Source organism: Myotis brandtii, unplaced genomic scaffold (assembly GCF_000412655.1).
Source record: "Myotis brandtii unplaced genomic scaffold, ASM41265v1 scaffold456, whole genome shotgun sequence".
In the NCBI taxonomy this organism is placed as follows: domain Eukaryota; kingdom Metazoa; phylum Chordata; class Mammalia; order Chiroptera; family Vespertilionidae; genus Myotis; species Myotis brandtii.
The window spans coordinates 1,600,060-1,616,888 of record NW_005367431.1 but is presented as its reverse complement, the minus strand read 5'-3'; the positions used below and the strand labels follow the sequence as shown (position 1 = coordinate 1,616,888).

Sequence of the window (16,829 nt, the reverse complement as noted above, 5' to 3'; positions counted from 1 at the left end):
TGACTTTGTCTCATTTTTTGAAATTTCCCTCTGACCCAACCTTACCTTCTTCTGAGATTTATCAGTCTCTCTCTCCTTGCAGCTTGATTTTTAGCTTTCTTTAATTCCATTGGTTCTGAATAAGAAAGATCTCCCCTACTGAGTTAGGCTAGCACCTCCACACCTTTCTTTCTGGCATAGCACAGAGCAAAGGCAAGAAATCCCATCTATATTGTAAAACACTGATATATAATGTACACAAGTTACGTTTTTAAAAAAATCTATAGCCCAAGTGTGCCCCTTCTAAATATATCCTTCTCTCCTTCCCCTACAGAAGTCACCACTGTTCTGAATTTTGTGTTAATGAGTCCATTATATATTTTAATGGTTTTTATTACTATGAATGTATGCTTAAAATGTTTTACCTTGCCCTAGCAGGTGTTGCTCAGTGGTTAGGTTTGATTCCGGGTCAAGGGCACATATCTGGGTCGCATGTTTGATTTAGACTGAGTGGCAACCAATTGAAGTATCTCTCTCCCTCCCTCCTTCTCTTCCTTCCCCTCTCTCTAAAAATCAATGGAAAAGCCTGGCTAATGTGGCTCAGTGGTTGAGTGTTGACCTTTGAACCAGAAGATCATATTCCATTCCAGCTCAGGGCGTATGCCTGGGTTGCAGGCTCAATCCCCAGTGGGGGGCATGCAGGAGGCAGCCAGTCAATGATTCTCTCTCATCATTGATGTTTCTATCTCTCTCTCCCTCTTCCTTCTTCTCTGAAATCTAAAAATGTATTTTTTTAAAAAATCAATGGAAAAATATCCTTGGGTGAAGATTAAAAACAACAAACAAGTTATGTTTATATTATATTGTAGTGTATTAAGTGTGCAAAAGCATTATGGCTAAGAAAACAATGTACATACCTTAATTTAAAAATACTTTATTGCTCTAAGGAGATAAAAGACCTGTACTCAGCCCTAGCTGGTTTGGCTCAGTGGATAGAGTGTCAGCCTGCGGACTGAAGGATTCCGGGTTCAATTCCAGTCAAGGGCACATGCCCAGGTTGCGGACTTGATCCCCAGTAGGGAACATGCAAGAGGCAGCCAATCAATGATTCTCTCTCATCATTGATGTTTCTATCTCTCCCTTCTCCCTTCCTCTCTGAAATCAATAAAGACATATTTAAAAAAAAATAAAAGACCTGTATTCAGAAAACTACAGGACATTGAAAAAAAGAGATAGAGGAAGACATAAACAAATGGAAGAATATACCGTGTTCATGGATTGGTAGAATCAACATCATTAAAATGTCCATACTACCCAAAGCAATCAATAGATTCAATGTAATCCCCATTAAAATACCAATGGCATACTTCACAGACCTAGAACTAACTCTTCAAAAATTCATATAGAATAAAAAAAAGATCCTGAATAGCTGCAGCAATCCTGAGAAAGAAGAACAAAGTTGGCACGATCATAATACCAGATGCCAAGCTATATTACAAAGCCACTGTTTTCAAAACTGCCTGGTACTGGCACAAGAACAGACATATAGACCAATGGAACAGAACAGAGAACCCAGAAATCGACCCAAGCCATTATGTTCAATTAATATTTGACAAAGGAGGCAAGAGCATACAATGGCGTCAAGACAGTCTCTTCAATAAATGGTGTTGGGAAAATTGGACAGTTACATGCAAAAAAATGAAACTAGACTACCAACTTACACCACACACAAAAATAAACTCAAAATGGATAAAAGACTTAAATATAAGATGGGAAACCATAAAAATCTTAGAAGAATCCACAGGCAGCAAAATATCAGACATATGTCATAGCAATATCTTTACTGATATAGCTCCTAGGGCAATAGAAACTAAGGATAAAATAAACAAATGGGACTACATCAAAATAAAAAGTTTCTGCATAGCAAAAGAAACCGTCAACAAAACAACAAGAAAGCCCACTGCATGGGAGAACATATTTGCCAATGTTATAGCTGGTAAGGGTCTAATCTCCAAAATTTATAGGGAACTCATACATCTTAACAAAAGGAAGATAAACAGTCCAATCAAAAAATGGGCAAAGGGCCCAAGTAGACACTCTTTGAAAGAGGACATAAGGAAGGCCAAGAGCCATATGAAAACGTGCTCTAAGTCACTAATCATCTGAGAGATGCAAATCAAAATGACAATGAGGTATCATCTCACACCTGTCAGAATGGCTATCATCAACAAATCAACAAACAACAAGTGCTGGCAAGGATGTAGAGAAAAAGGAACCCTAGTGCACTTTTGGTGAGAATGCAGACTAGTGCAGCCACTGTGGAAAACAGTATGGAGTTTCCTCAAAAAATTAAAAATGAAACTCCCATTTGACCCAGTAATCCCACTTGTAGGAATATAACCAAGAAATCAGAAACACCAGTCAGAAAGGATATATATACCCCTATGTTCATAGCAACACAGTTTACAATGGCTAAGATTTGGAAACAGCCTAAGTGCCCATCAGCATATGAGTAGATTAGAAAACTGTGGTACATCTACACAATAGAATACTATGCTGCTGTAAATAAGAAAGAACTCTTACCATTTGCAACAGCATGGATGGACATGGAGAGCATTTTGCTAAGTGAAATAAGCCAGTCAGAGAAAGATAAATATCACATGATCTCACTCATTTGTGGAATATAATGAACAATATAAACTGATGAACAAAAATAGATCCAGAGACAGAAGCATCAAACAGATCATCAAACCTCAGAGGGAAGGCAGGGGAGGGTTGCAGGGTGTTAAGAGATCAACCAAAGGACTTGTACGCATGCATATAAGCATAACCAATGGACACAAACACTAGGGGGGTGGGAGTGGCTGGGGAGAGGTCAATGGGGGAAAAAGGAGACATATGTAACACTTTAAACAATAAATAATTTAAAAAAATACTTTATTGCTAAAAAATGCAAACCATCATCTAAACCTTTTGGAAAAATGGTGCCAATAGACTTGCTTGATGCGGGGTTGCCACAAACCTTTAATTTGTAAAACCAAAAACAAACAAAAACACATTATCTACAAAGTACGATAAAGCAAAGTTCAATAAAATGAGGTATGCCTATCTTGCGAGATGTCACAAATAAATAATACTGTTGCCAAAAGAGAACATTCATGTATCATTCATATGACCTCTGAGTACCCACAGTAGTATACTAGTATAGATCATATTTTGAAAACTATTGCTATAAACATGTCTACCTATAAGATGGTTTCCTTCTTATTTTGCCTATATAGTTTTAGTCTTTTGTAAACAAAACTGTATTAAGTTGAGTAAGAGAAAAATGAGACCCTCTAACTTTACCTCTTAAGTGGTATCTAAACAAATTTTATAAAAATAAAAATATTTCATTCACAAAGCATGAAAATATTAAAACCTCAGGAAAAATAGGAAAAATAGAATATTTTTAGGTATTTCTAACAATCAGAAACTTAGGCATAAGCATAAAATTCTTTTGCGTTTATTTTTACAGGTATCCCTTGGAATTTCACATTTAATGTAAAGTTTTATCCACCTGACCCAGCACAGTTAACAGAAGATATAACAAGGTAAACAATTTATTAATAGTCAAATATGTAATAAGTAATTCTCATGATCTATAAACTCTGGGAATTTCTCTTCAGAATTGAAGGAAAATGATGAGCTATTAAACATAAGATAAAAAGTTTCTGATCATATTCTAGTGAAAATGTATCAATAATGTCATCTTTGAATCTGAAGGGCAATATCTATGCATTTGGCAAAGCAGTGTGAAAAAGGCCCAATTTTAGAGCCAAACAGCCTTTATTACTACCTAACATTGAGCAAGCTTACCTTTTGAGGCTGACTCCTTATCTTGTAATCTAGCAATAGTTCCCCTCTCACAAATTATTTTTGTGAAAGTTAGATGAGTTGATATATGTATGGTTCTTACTGCACTCAACAAAACATTAGTTTCTTTACCTCCTTCAGACTTACCCTCTTTTCTTTCTAAACTTCTTTCCAGCAATGACTCCAACATAGTCACAGTTTAAAAAAAAAAAAAGGGGGAAATTTTCAAACACACAGAAAAGAACAAATAATAGTGCAAGAAGCAACCATAAACCCACTACCTAGATTGAAAAATTATTAATATTATCTCATATTTACTTAATCACTTTTTCCCCTCTCTTCCCTTTTTCCCTCTCTCTTCCTTTTTCTTCCTTTTCTCTCTCTATATTTTGTTGTTGTTGCTGACATGGTAACATCTTTTCTCTTTTGGCTATAGATATTATTTATGTCTTCAACTTCGACAAGACATAGTTGCAGGACGTCTGCCCTGTTCCTTTGCAACTTTAGCTTTATTAGGTTCTTATACCATCCAGTCTGAGCTGGGCGATTATGACCCTGAACTCCATGGTGCGGATTATGTTAGTGATTTTAAACTGGCCCCAAATCAGACCAAGGAACTTGAAGAGAAAGTCATGGAACTGCATAAGTCATACAGGTAAATATGTCTCCAGAGTTTGTTCTGTGTTTGTTTTGGCAATAAGTTTAAACCCTTTACCTGGTCTTAATTCACTGTTTGCTTTAGTGGGAACTGGTGCCACAGAATGAGTCAGCATAAGCTCAATTCCCTCCCAATTCATTAAGTCATTTAAGTCCTCTGATCTCAGTTTTCTCATCAGAGTAATGGGTGTTGCATTGTAGGAGAAAACAAAATGAGCTAATATATGTAAAGTACTAAGCACAGTGTCTCTGGAACATAGTAGGTGCTCAATAAATGGTAGCTATTTTAATATTACTAGAGACCCAGTGCACGAAATCGTGCACTTGGTGGGGTTCCTCAGCCCAGCCTGTGCCCTCTCGCAGTCTGGGAGACCTCGGGGGATGTCCAACTGACGGCTTAGGCCCGCTCCCCTTAGCACTGCCATGGAGGCGGGAGAGGCTCCTGCCACCGCCACTGAGCTCGCCAGCTGTGAGCCCTGCTCAGGGCTTGTGGCTGAGCAGCGTTCCCCCTGTGGGAGCACACTGACCACCAGGGGGCGGCTCCTGCATTGAGCGTCTGCCCATGGTGGTTAGTGCGCGTCATAGGACCCGTCGTTCCGCCGTTTGGTCGATTTGCCTTTTATTATATAGGATTGCCATACCTTATTTTTTCAAATTTTAAACTTATACTATATTAAGTATCTCGAGATTCTAGTGCAGGGTTTCTTAACTTGGGGTCTATATACATGGATAGACTTCAGAGGGCCCATGAAACCCCAGGAGGTATTTTTTAAAGTCTTTATTAAAGTTACTGCTTTTTCTCATGGAAATAATTGGTAATGTTGGGAAATAGCAAAATACTTTGATCAAAAGCAGGATTTATGGTCATACTGAGCTGGATTACATTTTTGGCTCTGCTTGGTCATGGCCTTGGGACTTTGGGTCATTCATTTAATCTCTCTGAGCCTCAGGTTTTTTATATGTCTGGTGGAGATTATTTACCTCAGAGGAAATAGGATGGTTGATAGGATTAGGAAAGATAATGTGTGGAAAAACTTAATACAATGTCTTACATAGTAAAAATTCAATAAATGTTAGCTAATATTAAAGTGCCAATATAATTTGTGTTTCTTCCTACCATACTTCCCATATTTGACTTGCTATAACTAAATTTTGCAAGCTGCTTTAGCATACTAAGGTGAATGTCTGATCTTGGCCTTGAGTTAGTACCCTGAGTTATGGTTGGCATGAGTAGGTTACAATGTTCCAGAAGGTCACACTGCTGAGAAATCCAGAATAGTCTTATAGGCTTTACGTGGTACTAACAAGTATTCTGTCTAGACATTGAACAATCTTGTTTTCCTTGGAGTGGTTCCAATAGGATTGCATCCATTGAGATGCTTCGAGTAAGGGACCTTTAACTCAAGTTGCCCCAATTCTGGCTGCCTTATTGCCCCTGTAGTGTACATCAGTCATGAGAACCATAAGGATTTTAAGTCTACAACCTATATAGCAATAGCCTTGTAAGAATAACCCTATTCTCATGAGGTCACCTATTTCCAAAGAAACACTAATATCTAGGGCCCCCTAAATATACCATTTTCTACTTATTAATGATTATAACTTAAGGATCTTGCATTGTCCTTAAATACATTTTTAATACTTTTATTTATATTCTGATTATGATTCTAGAAAATTTTATATTTATAAAATATATATATTCACACACATATATCCATGCAAAAGCAAATAATAGAAACAACCAGTTAAAGTAATTTGGTTTGTTAGAATGTCAGGATTTAGGGGAATGCTCTTTTTAGTTTAAAAATAATTTTTATTATTGATAGTAAAATCTTGGGCAGTCAGTAAAATAGTAAAAGAAAATATTTTACTGTTGCTGTGTAGCCAAACAGCAGATGGTGTCAGATTATGATTGATGCCTTAAATCTATCTCTGATGATTTTTTAATGGCTATTTGATCATAATAGAATCTCAGGTTATCGAATGCTTGATTCTCCTTTGTAGCATTGTTATACAATCATCATCATAACTATAAGCAGCTAATTATTGTGTATTATTATGTGCTAGATATTATGCTAAGCACTTTACATACAATATCACATTTAATCTTTATAACCACCTTTTGAGTTAGGCCAGCCTTGTGGTCTTCAAGACTTTTTTAAGGTTAAAATTATTTTTATAACAATACTAAGATGATATTTGCCTTTTCACTGTGTTGAAATGGATGGAGCACAAATAAAGGCAATGACATCAAACTGTACTAGTTGTTATTATATTCTTTACAGACAGGCACTTTAATTTTACTAGTTAACTTGAAGTTAGAAATAAGACTAAAAGGGCCAGTTCACTTAGAAATTTTCTTGATGAGGAAGTAAAAAGTATTAATTTTATTAAATCTTAGATACATTTCTATGTAATATTCTTTGTGGTTAAATAGGACCTACACACAAAGCAGTTCTGCTATATACTGAGGTACAACGGTTGTCTTGAAAGCATCTGCGTAATTGTTTTGAGTTGTGAGCTGAATTAGCCACTTTTTTAAAATCTTCACCTGAGGGTATTTTTTCCATTGATCTTTAGAGAGAGAGTGCAAAGGAGGGAAGAGGGAGGAGGGAGGAAGAAAGAGAGGGAGGGAGGGGGGAGAGAAAGAGAGAGAGAGAGAGAAAGATCGATCAATGCAAGAGACACATTGACTGGTTGCCTCCTGCATGTGCCCCAACTGGGCTGGGATCAAATATGCAACCGAGGTATGTGTCCTTGACCGGGAATCAAATCCACAACCCTTTCGCCCAAGAGCTGACATGCTAACCACTGACCAAACCGGACTGGGCTGGTCACCTTTTTTATGAACACTATTTTTACTTGAAAAAATGACTATGGCCCTGACTGGTTTTGCTCAGTGGATAGAGCGTTGGCCTGCAGACTGAAGGTTCAATTCCAGTCAAGGGCACATGCCCAGGTTGTGGGCTTTATCCCCAGTAGGGGGCGTGCAGGAGGCAGCCAATCAGTGATTCTCTCTCATCATTGATGTTTCTATCTCTCCCTTTCCCTTCTTCTCTGAAATCAATAAAAACATATTTTTTTAAAATGACTGTGATTATTCAGACTTGGTTATTTTGAAGACATTTTCTTAAAAGTGAAGAGAGCCAGTACATTTAGGATTAGTAAGCAACTGACAGTACTTGTTGCTGATAAAATGATAAAATTCAAGCTTTCAAGTGAAAATTGGAATTTTGGAAAACTTGTATTTGCCACATGATCTTGACAAGTTACAAATATAAAGGCTTTTCTGATGAAGTTGTGGTGATTTTAATGAATGTGATTTTTTTTTATATCATACACTGAAATGTGTCAACATTTGGAAAATGTGCATTATTACTCAGTGAGCCAATGTTTTTCAGATATGAAGTTCATGATATAAATCATGCATGGGTAAAAAAGGTCCATTTAAAATGCAAGATAGATCAAAATAACACCGTATAAAAATGCATTGATATGTTTTCAGATTTCGTATTGCAACTAACCTTTAAGAAACTGCCATTGTTGGGTTTGGATGTAGTATCAAAAAATATTATTTAAAATAATTAATCCTTCCTTTTCTAACTGTGTGTCTTTGTGAGATTCGTATATTATAACAAAGTCAACTTATTACAACAAATTGAATGCAGAAGTGGATAAGAGAATCTAACCTAAGCCAGTCATTTTAAAAATTTGTAAATATGTAAAACAATGTCCTTTTTTTGCTATCTTTTTAGAAAGTATTGTTATTTTTCACACAAAAAGTTATGTTACAATATGAGTTTAGTGTTATTTAAAGATTTAGTAAATATTATAAATTTTTGTTAGTTTTAATTTTCAATATAGTAAATATTGATAGAAATACCCCACATAAAGCAGCAATTTTCAGCCTTTTTTCATCTCATGGCACATAAACTAATTACTCAAATTCTGTGGCACAAAAAAATAGGTATAATTTTGATTCATTAACACAGAGCTGCTATAGTTGTGTTGGCTGTTGTGGTTTTTTTAATTTGACAATGTAAGGAAAAAGGTCAACTATTGCATGTTTTAAAAATTCTTTGCTTCTGATTTACAAGAGATTTGATTCCTTTAGATTGACAAATTTAAGAATTTCAAGTTATTTTAGTAACAAAATACATTAGGCTTAAACCTGGTTGAAAATCACTGACATAAAGGAAAGCTTTTTGGAGTCCTCAATAATAGTTAAGAGAGTGAAGGGATCCTGAGGTACAAAAGTTTTTGAGAACCACTGAGTTAGGTAATAAGACAGAAGCATGGGCTCTGGAATCAGGCTGTCTTTGAATTCAGACACATTCCTTATTAGCTTTGTGATTCTTAGAAAGTTGCTTAAGTGCTCTAAGCTGCAGTTTTCTGATCTCAAAAATATGGGTGATAATGTGAATTTTATGTTTGTTAAACCATAAAGTTCATGTAAAGTGCTTAGAATAATGATTAGTATACAGTGAGAATTCAGATGTTTGCTAGGATAATGATAATTCTTGTCCCTATTTTATGTGATGAATATGAGTTTGGGTTTAGAGAACACCTCTTTGGAACTTAACAGAATTTAAACCCCAGAAGGTGAAATGATCGGAGGAGCAATGGATATGGTTCAGTTGATGTTCTGTTAGATACACGGGTGGATTGAGCAATAGTGGATCTCCATGACTAGAACATTTTGCAGTCTGTCATCTTGGAATTTACTTCCTCCTTTTTAAAACAATTTGTAACCCTCACAAACAGAAAGCCAATTTGATTATATATAGGAGGTTCGTTTTTTTTGTTTTGTTTTGTTAATCCTCACCCAAGGATATTTTTTCCATGGATTTTTTTTTAGAGAATGAAAGAGAGGGTAGAGACAGAGAGAGAGAAACATCAATGTGAGAGGGCCGGGGATCGAGCCTGCCACCGAGGTACATGCCCTTGGCCGGAATCGAACTGGGGACCCTTCAGTCCGCAGGTTGATGCTCTGTCCAAACCATCAGGGCCAAATGGAGATTTTAATTATGTCCAAACACATGACATTTTAACCAATACAAAGAAACTTCTGCTTGGGCAGAAGCATGTACTAGGCATGGAAAAGCACAAGCAAATACCACCCTGCTCCTCAGATAAGGCAGAGATAGCCACTTATATGGAACTCTTAGTAATGGCCCTTTGCCCAGACAGAGACTTTGAAGCTATAATTAACACTTTAAATTTACACGAACACATCAAGCTTTAAAAATTAATTGCCCTCCATTTATGGATACTAGGACTTGTCAGTTGTCCCCCTTAATTATTTGAAATCAGAGTCCTTAATTAAGAGATGTAAGAAACATTATTAAACGTCTGTCACATAACACTGGAACTCACTGAATGGCTATATATCCTGACCCCACTTGCTCAAAATAAATACAGGGAAACTTTGTTGTAACTTTCCTTTTTAATGAGCAAGAGTTAACCAGTGCCAAAGCTTTCTGGTTAGGCACTTCGTAGGCGGCAGTACTTTGAAAAAGTAAATTATTAGGTGGTATTTAATAAATTCATGACAGTACTCTGAATGGTTTAGAGGTATCTAATCTCTTCCCAGCTAATTTGTTATTACTTTCAAGAGTCTTGGAAAACTTGGGAAAAGCCATGATCTTTAAAATTTTAAGTTAAAAATACTTTAAGTTTGATATATGATATTACATTTAGAAAATGTTATATTTACATGCACAGATGTCTGTGGATGGTGGGATTATAGGAGACTTTTTCCCTGTGTTCCTAATGATACTTTCCAAATTTTATACGATGAACATATATGATTTTTATAATCAGAAAAGGCTTCCTTAAACAATTTTGTTTAAAAACTAATAGGTGGGACAGAGCAAGATAGTCATATGTGCAGAAGGGCAGTCTGGCTGGCGATATTCAGGCCTAAGCAGGGTGGGAAGAGTGTTCATGGGGATGAGTGTGCAGCCTGGTGTGGAAAGTCAGCTCAAATAGGATGAAGAGGGCCGTCATATGTTAGTTGGCAAAGCAGAGTGAGAAAGGCATCCACATGGGGCTAAGGCCTGCATCGGGTGGAGGGCACCCATATGGGTTGTACCTGATACAGGGTGTTGAAGCCTGAGTAGGATGAAGAAGATGGCCATGGCTCTAGCCAGTTTGGCTCAGTGGATAGAGTGTCTGCCTGCAGACTAAATGATCCCAGGTTTGATTCTGGTCAAGGGCACATGCCTGGGTTGTGGTTTCCATCCCCAGTAGGGGGCGTGCAGGAGGCAGCCGATCAATGATTCTCTTTCATCTTCCAAAGGTTAAGATTATGAAACAAAGATTAAGGAACTGTTCCAGACTGAAGAAGACTAAAAAGACATGAACTAAATGAAACTTGTGATGCTAATCTGGATCCTTTGTCTATACAGAACATTTTTGAAACTGGCTAACCTTGAATGGAGTCTGAGGGTTAGATGGCAGTAATGTATTAATATGTCCTGCCTGGCCTGTGTGGCTCAGTGGTTGAGTGTCAACCTATGAACCAGGAGGTCACGGTTCCATTCCTGGTCAGGGCACATGCCCAGGTTGCAGGCTCAATCCCTAGTAGGGGGTATGCTGGAGGCAGCCGATCGATGATTCTCTGTCATCATTGATGTTTCTATCTCTCTCTCTCTTCCTCTCCCTTCCTCTCTGAAATCAATAAGAATATATTTTAGAAAATATTTCCTAGTTTTGACAGCTATATTGAGGTTATGTAGGAGAATGTCCTTGTTTGTAGGAATTACATACTAAAATATTTGGAAGTGATGGGTCATCAGGTTGACAATTTACTCTCATGGTTCAGGAAAATATTACTTGTGATTATAGGTAACTTTTAAAAATTTATTTTTTAATTACAGTTTACATTCAACATTACTTTGTATTAGTTTTCATATTATAGGTAACTTTTAAGTTTAAGTGTGTTTCAAAATTTTTAAATTATATTATTTTAAACTAACAGGAAAGTTATATCTTTATTTTTAAAAAAAAATATTTTTATTGATTTCAGAGAGGAGGGAAGAGGGAGAGAGATAGAAACATCAATGATGAGAGTGAATCATTGATTGGCTGCCTCCTGCATGCCCCCCCAGGCATGTCCCCTTGACCAAAATCGAACCTTTGTCCCTTCAGTCCGCAGGCTGACACTCTATCCACTGAGCCAAACCGGCTAGGGTGGAAAGTTATATCTTCAAATTTAAAGATCTCTTCTTACTACCTGCCCATAATGCAGTTTTAAAGCATGCTTACTCAGAAAAGCATTTGACCACATAGTTTGAAATTTAAATCTGTACTCAAATTGATTAACCCCATTATAGTCCCTTAGAGTTGGGGGAATGAGTATAGGGAAGATTTTATCATAATTGTTTCATTTACTGTTTTAAAATTTGTCTTCAAATTCAAGTGGTCAAAATTATTTCTCTTTTATGAGCTGCATAAGGTACATCACTGTTGCAATAAAAAATAATAAACATTTATATTTTACAAAGCAGTTTCACAACCATTACCTAATTTTGTCCTACCAGTCACATTCATTCAGCAAAGACAAAAAAGTAGTTATTATATTGATTTTGATTTTGTAGTTCAGATATTGAAGAAGATACCAGGTCACTACTTTTTCAGCGTAGGAGCCAGGATTCCAGTTCAAGAAATATAACTTGAGTCCTAACTAAATCCTGCTGCCTTAAACAAGGAGTCATAACTTGCCCATGACTATGTGATCCCTCAGGGCCTTTTTTTTCATCAGCAAAATGAAAGTGTTGGACTCTGCAATCTTCAAGCTCCATTCCAGCTTCAAAATCCTAAAATTCGCCCAGCCGGGTGTGGTTCAGCGATTGAGCGATTTAACGTTGACCCAGGAACCAAGAGGTCACTGGTTTGATTCAGGTCAGGGCATAAGCCCTGGTTGCGCTCGATCCTCAGTAGGGGCGTGCAGGAGGCAGTCAATTGATGATTCTCTCTCATCATTGACGTTTCTGTCTCTTTCTCCCTCTCTCTGAAATCAATAAAAATATACATATTTTTTAAATCCTAAAATTCAAGCCATAGATAATAGTAACTACAAAAACCATAAAATGACTCTTACAACTATAAAAGTATATAACTTATGTGGGGTGGAAAAACTATAAAACTTTTGTATGTTTTTAATGACTTGACTATACAGATTTGTAAATGTCTTAATTTTCCTTTCTTCAGATCCATTAATAAATAGAATTCAGGTGTGATAGTGAACTTGTGAAAAGCAATTTATTCAGGGAGGCTGTGACATGAACAATTCTGCTCCTCTCTCCTGAGATTTTGTTGTTGTTATTGTTCCAAGGAACCCTTTGTTCTTTTTAATGAGGGTAAAAACAGATGGGTTTGAAAGAGACTTTTCCTCCTGTTAAATGAATAGGCCACTGCTGCTTTGTATAGCTTGAGGCAGTCTTATGGGAAACAGGCATTTCCATGATTTTTCTTTGGGGTTATGGGTGCATTGTTGTTACTGTGAAGTTATATTTTATTGGTCTGAATTGTGCAGCACTAGGAGTGATATCTTTCTCTTCAACATAACTGCTCATGAGATCTTTTTGGGGGGAAAAAGAGAGGAAAGTTAAAAAGGAGAAGGAAAGACCATCCCAGTGAGTATTTAGGCAGTGAGACTGATTGTTTTCAAACAAATCAAATTCATTATATGCCTAGTAATGAAGACATCTTAATAACAGAGAAAGCAGCCCCATTATCTACATGCTTCTATTAACCAATTTATTTTGTTTAGATCAGTGGACAGGAACACCATCTGTTAGATTTTTTTTTTTTCATCAAGCCTGTCCCCATTAAGACTCTCCAGTTAAGTAACTTCAGCTGCTCTTCTGTTTAATTTTCATAGTAACTCAATTCAGGGGTATGGAGCGAAAAAAGCAGCTAAGAAGATATTGTAAATTGTACCATGCCCTCAGAGGATTTAATTTAGTCACCCCTTTAGCAAGAAAAATTAGTGGGAGGAGTTTATGTGTGTTGGGAAAAAGGCTGAGGAGAGGAAGGGGCAGAACTGATGGTAGGTGAGGCTGCTTTAAGGAAATTGTTTAGTAGGGTTTTTTTAACTTTTTTTTTTCTGATAGCTTTTTGGTGGACTTTCTGTTGCTCTAAGATCTCTTATTTTAAGAGTCATTTTCCATAATATTCTTCTTTCAGAACTATGAACTATACATTCATATTGGTATATATATTTATATAAAATGCAATTATTATACAAATGTTACTGTAAATGTTGACACTGTGACACTGAAAGAGTTTTAAATTTGTATTCTTTCAAAGGTCCATGACTCCAGCTCAAGCTGACCTGGAATTTCTTGAGAATGCCAAAAAGTTGTCTATGTATGGTGTTGACCTTCATAAAGCAAAGGTAATAACTTTGGCCTTTATTAACATGCATGTATCAGACCTATGTCATATAATACTTCTCACTAACCTTTATCTGGGGTTATTATTATAAAACATTCTAAAGAGAGAAGAATTAATTCTTGTTAGACTTTTAAGTCTATCAATTGAGTCAATCAAGTGTATCAAGTATTAAAATGAATTGTCCCTTTGTAATTCCACCATCAGAATTCAAGTTTCACATCCAAGCTATCAAAATATATAACATCTAGAGCAAAAGAAATTGTTTTCCTAAAATACAGATATATTTGAAAATGTTGAGTGGCATCCATGTATGTTTCACAGCCAATGTCACATTTATCCAAATCACTTGGAGCATTTACTAACTATGCAGATTCCCAAACCCCTCCAAGATTTACTGAATTATTATGGAGAAAAGGCTAAATTTCTAGATTTATTAAACATCGCAAATGATTCTCACCTATGCTGGAATCAGAACCATTGGCCTAAGGTAGTAGTTCTCAAAGTGTGATCTCTGAACCAGCATTTAGCATTATTGAGGAACTTGTTAGAAATGCACACTCCAGGCCCCATCCCAGAATTACTGAATAAGAAACTTTGTGGGTAGAACCCAGCAATCTGCTTAATCAATCTGTCCAGGTGATTTTAGTGCACATGGCATGAACACTAGTGGCTCATTTGAGAACCACTGGGTTATGATATTGGAAACTTGAGCTCTAATCCTAGTTCTGTTTAATACAACCTAATAGAATGAATACTTTAAGGGCAAATGCTTGACTTCTCTCATCTTCAGCTACTGGCTGGGAGGTTGAGGAGTTTGTGAGGGAAAGGGCTCAAGGGATAATCAGAGTTTCATAGAAGAACTTAACTAGGATGCATGAAGAGGGGACTCAAAACTAGGTCCAATGAGAAACAAGCAAAGGAATAGGAATACTTGGCCCACAGAAGAGAAAGTTGGGAAGACATATCTGTCTTCGTGCATTTAAAGAATTGGTGTGTGAAATAGAGATTTTACTATGACTCCAAGATATAAAACTAGAGCCAGTAAAGTAAACTACAGGGAAATTCTGTTCAGCTTAGTTTGACAAATTGTCTAACAGTCAAAGCTATTCAAAGAAGGGATGGATGCCCTAGCCGGCTTGGCTCAGTGGATAGAGCGTCGGCCTGCGGACTGAAGGGTCCCGGGTTCGATTCCGGCCAAGGGCACATGCCTGGGTTGCGGGCACAATCCCCAGTGGGGGTGTGCAGGAGGCAGCCGATCAATGATTCTCTCTCATCATTGATGTTTCTATCTCTCTCTCCTTCTCCCTTCCTCTCTGAAACCAATAAAGAAGGGATGGACTACCTCATACGATAGTGAGCTCTCTGCTGTCAGAGGTACCCCATGGTAGGCAGTACAGTCACTTGAGTGATTGAACTAAAGTGACCTTTCAAGCTTCTCCCAATGTGAATATCTGATATCTGAAGTCTCTTCCTTAAGTTAGATTAATTCTATTACAATTTCATTGCATGTTAGTGGTTTTTCTTAAAGATGTTGTTCCAGATTGTTTTGGGCTGGGCACTATAACTTTGAATCTATGTAATCTGTGAATCTGTAAAGTAGATGGTAGGAAGATGAGTAACATCAGAATAGCTATATTTCCAGAACTGAAATTGTTTGGTTTTGCTCTTAATTCCTGCTGGAGGCTGGCTATTGATTCAGTAATTATCTGGAATGAATAGAGGAGTCAGATAACAAGTTCCTTTCCCAAATGTTGTAAAGCAAATTGTTTCTTCAGAATGTATAATTGAGAGATATTGTTGTACCTACAGGCTTTAAGAACTTAAGAGGACATCTTCTGGGAAATTCTCAGTTACGTAGTCATTGAATTGGAGTCATATAATTTCTGCTTCTTGATTGTGCTTGCACGTACACATGTAGGCACTAATATGTTTTTCTATACCCAATTGAGGAAAAGAAGTAGTCAAGAAACCTTTAACTCTAGGTTTTGATTACTTATCTAAATTGATTACTTATCTTAATTTCTACTCATCTGTAGAAATTAACTCAGGTGAAATTTAGTTTCCTTGAGTTACAGACATATAGATGATTAACATCTAATTTTTAAATTTTTCTCTAAGAAAAGAGGCATGTAAATGTGACTGTGTTTTATCTGACTATTCTTTCTTGACTTGGGGATAATATTTATAATTTAATATACTTAACATAATAATTATAAGAACCTGCAATTCTCTCACATTAAATTTATATAGTAATAAAGTTAACTCCTTATCATGATTTTTGAAAGGATGACCACTTTATCATAAAAAAAAAAGCCTGGCCCTAACCGGTTTGGCTCAGTGGATAGAGCGTCGGCCTGCGGACTGAAAGGTCCCAGGTTCGATTCCAGTCAAGGGCATGTACCTTGGTTGCAGGCACATCCCCAGTAGGAGATGTGGAGGAGGCAGCTGATCGATGTTTCTCTCTCATCGATGTTTCTAACTCTCTGTCCCTCTCCCTTCCTCTCTGTAAAAAATCAATAAAATATTAAAAAAAATAATTGTGCAAAATGTTTATTGGTATACTAGAGGCCCAGTGCATGGATTTGTGCACTGGTGGGGTCCCTCGGCCTGGCCTGCGCCCTCTTGCAATCCCAGACCCCTCGGGGGATGCCGGAGAGCCAGTTTTGGCCTGATCCCTGCAGGCCAGGCCGAGGGACCCCACCAGTGCATCCGTGCACTGGGCCTCTAGTATGCATATAAGATCTTCGGTTAATCTCTTTCCACCCCCTCTTCCCTCTGAGATTCATCAGTCTGTTCCACGTTTCTATGCCTGTGGTTTCTGCTCCTGTGTTTAGCCTCTGTCCCCTGGTGGTCAGTGCATGTCATAGCTACCAGTTGTCCGGTCGCTTAGGCTTTTATATATATAGACTAGAGGCCCAGTGCACGGGGGGTGGGGG

The 16,829-nt window shown here is 37.1% G+C and overlaps 1 protein-coding gene across 12 annotated transcripts in view; it reads left to right on the top strand.

Annotated features, from left to right (window-relative positions):
- The window catches only part of EPB41 (erythrocyte membrane protein band 4.1), a 112,403-nt gene that overhangs the window by 31,923 nt on the left and 63,651 nt on the right, over nt 1-16,829 (top strand). For all 12 annotated transcript variants that reach the window (XM_014546796.1, XM_014546806.1, XM_014546798.1 and 9 more), the window contains 3 exons: nt 3,497-3,572; nt 4,271-4,489; nt 13,807-13,894. In XM_014546796.1, the coding sequence (XP_014402282.1) occupies nt 3,497-3,572; nt 4,271-4,489; nt 13,807-13,894 (383 nt within the window). The remainder of the gene's footprint in view (nt 1-3,496; nt 3,573-4,270; nt 4,490-13,806; nt 13,895-16,829) is intronic.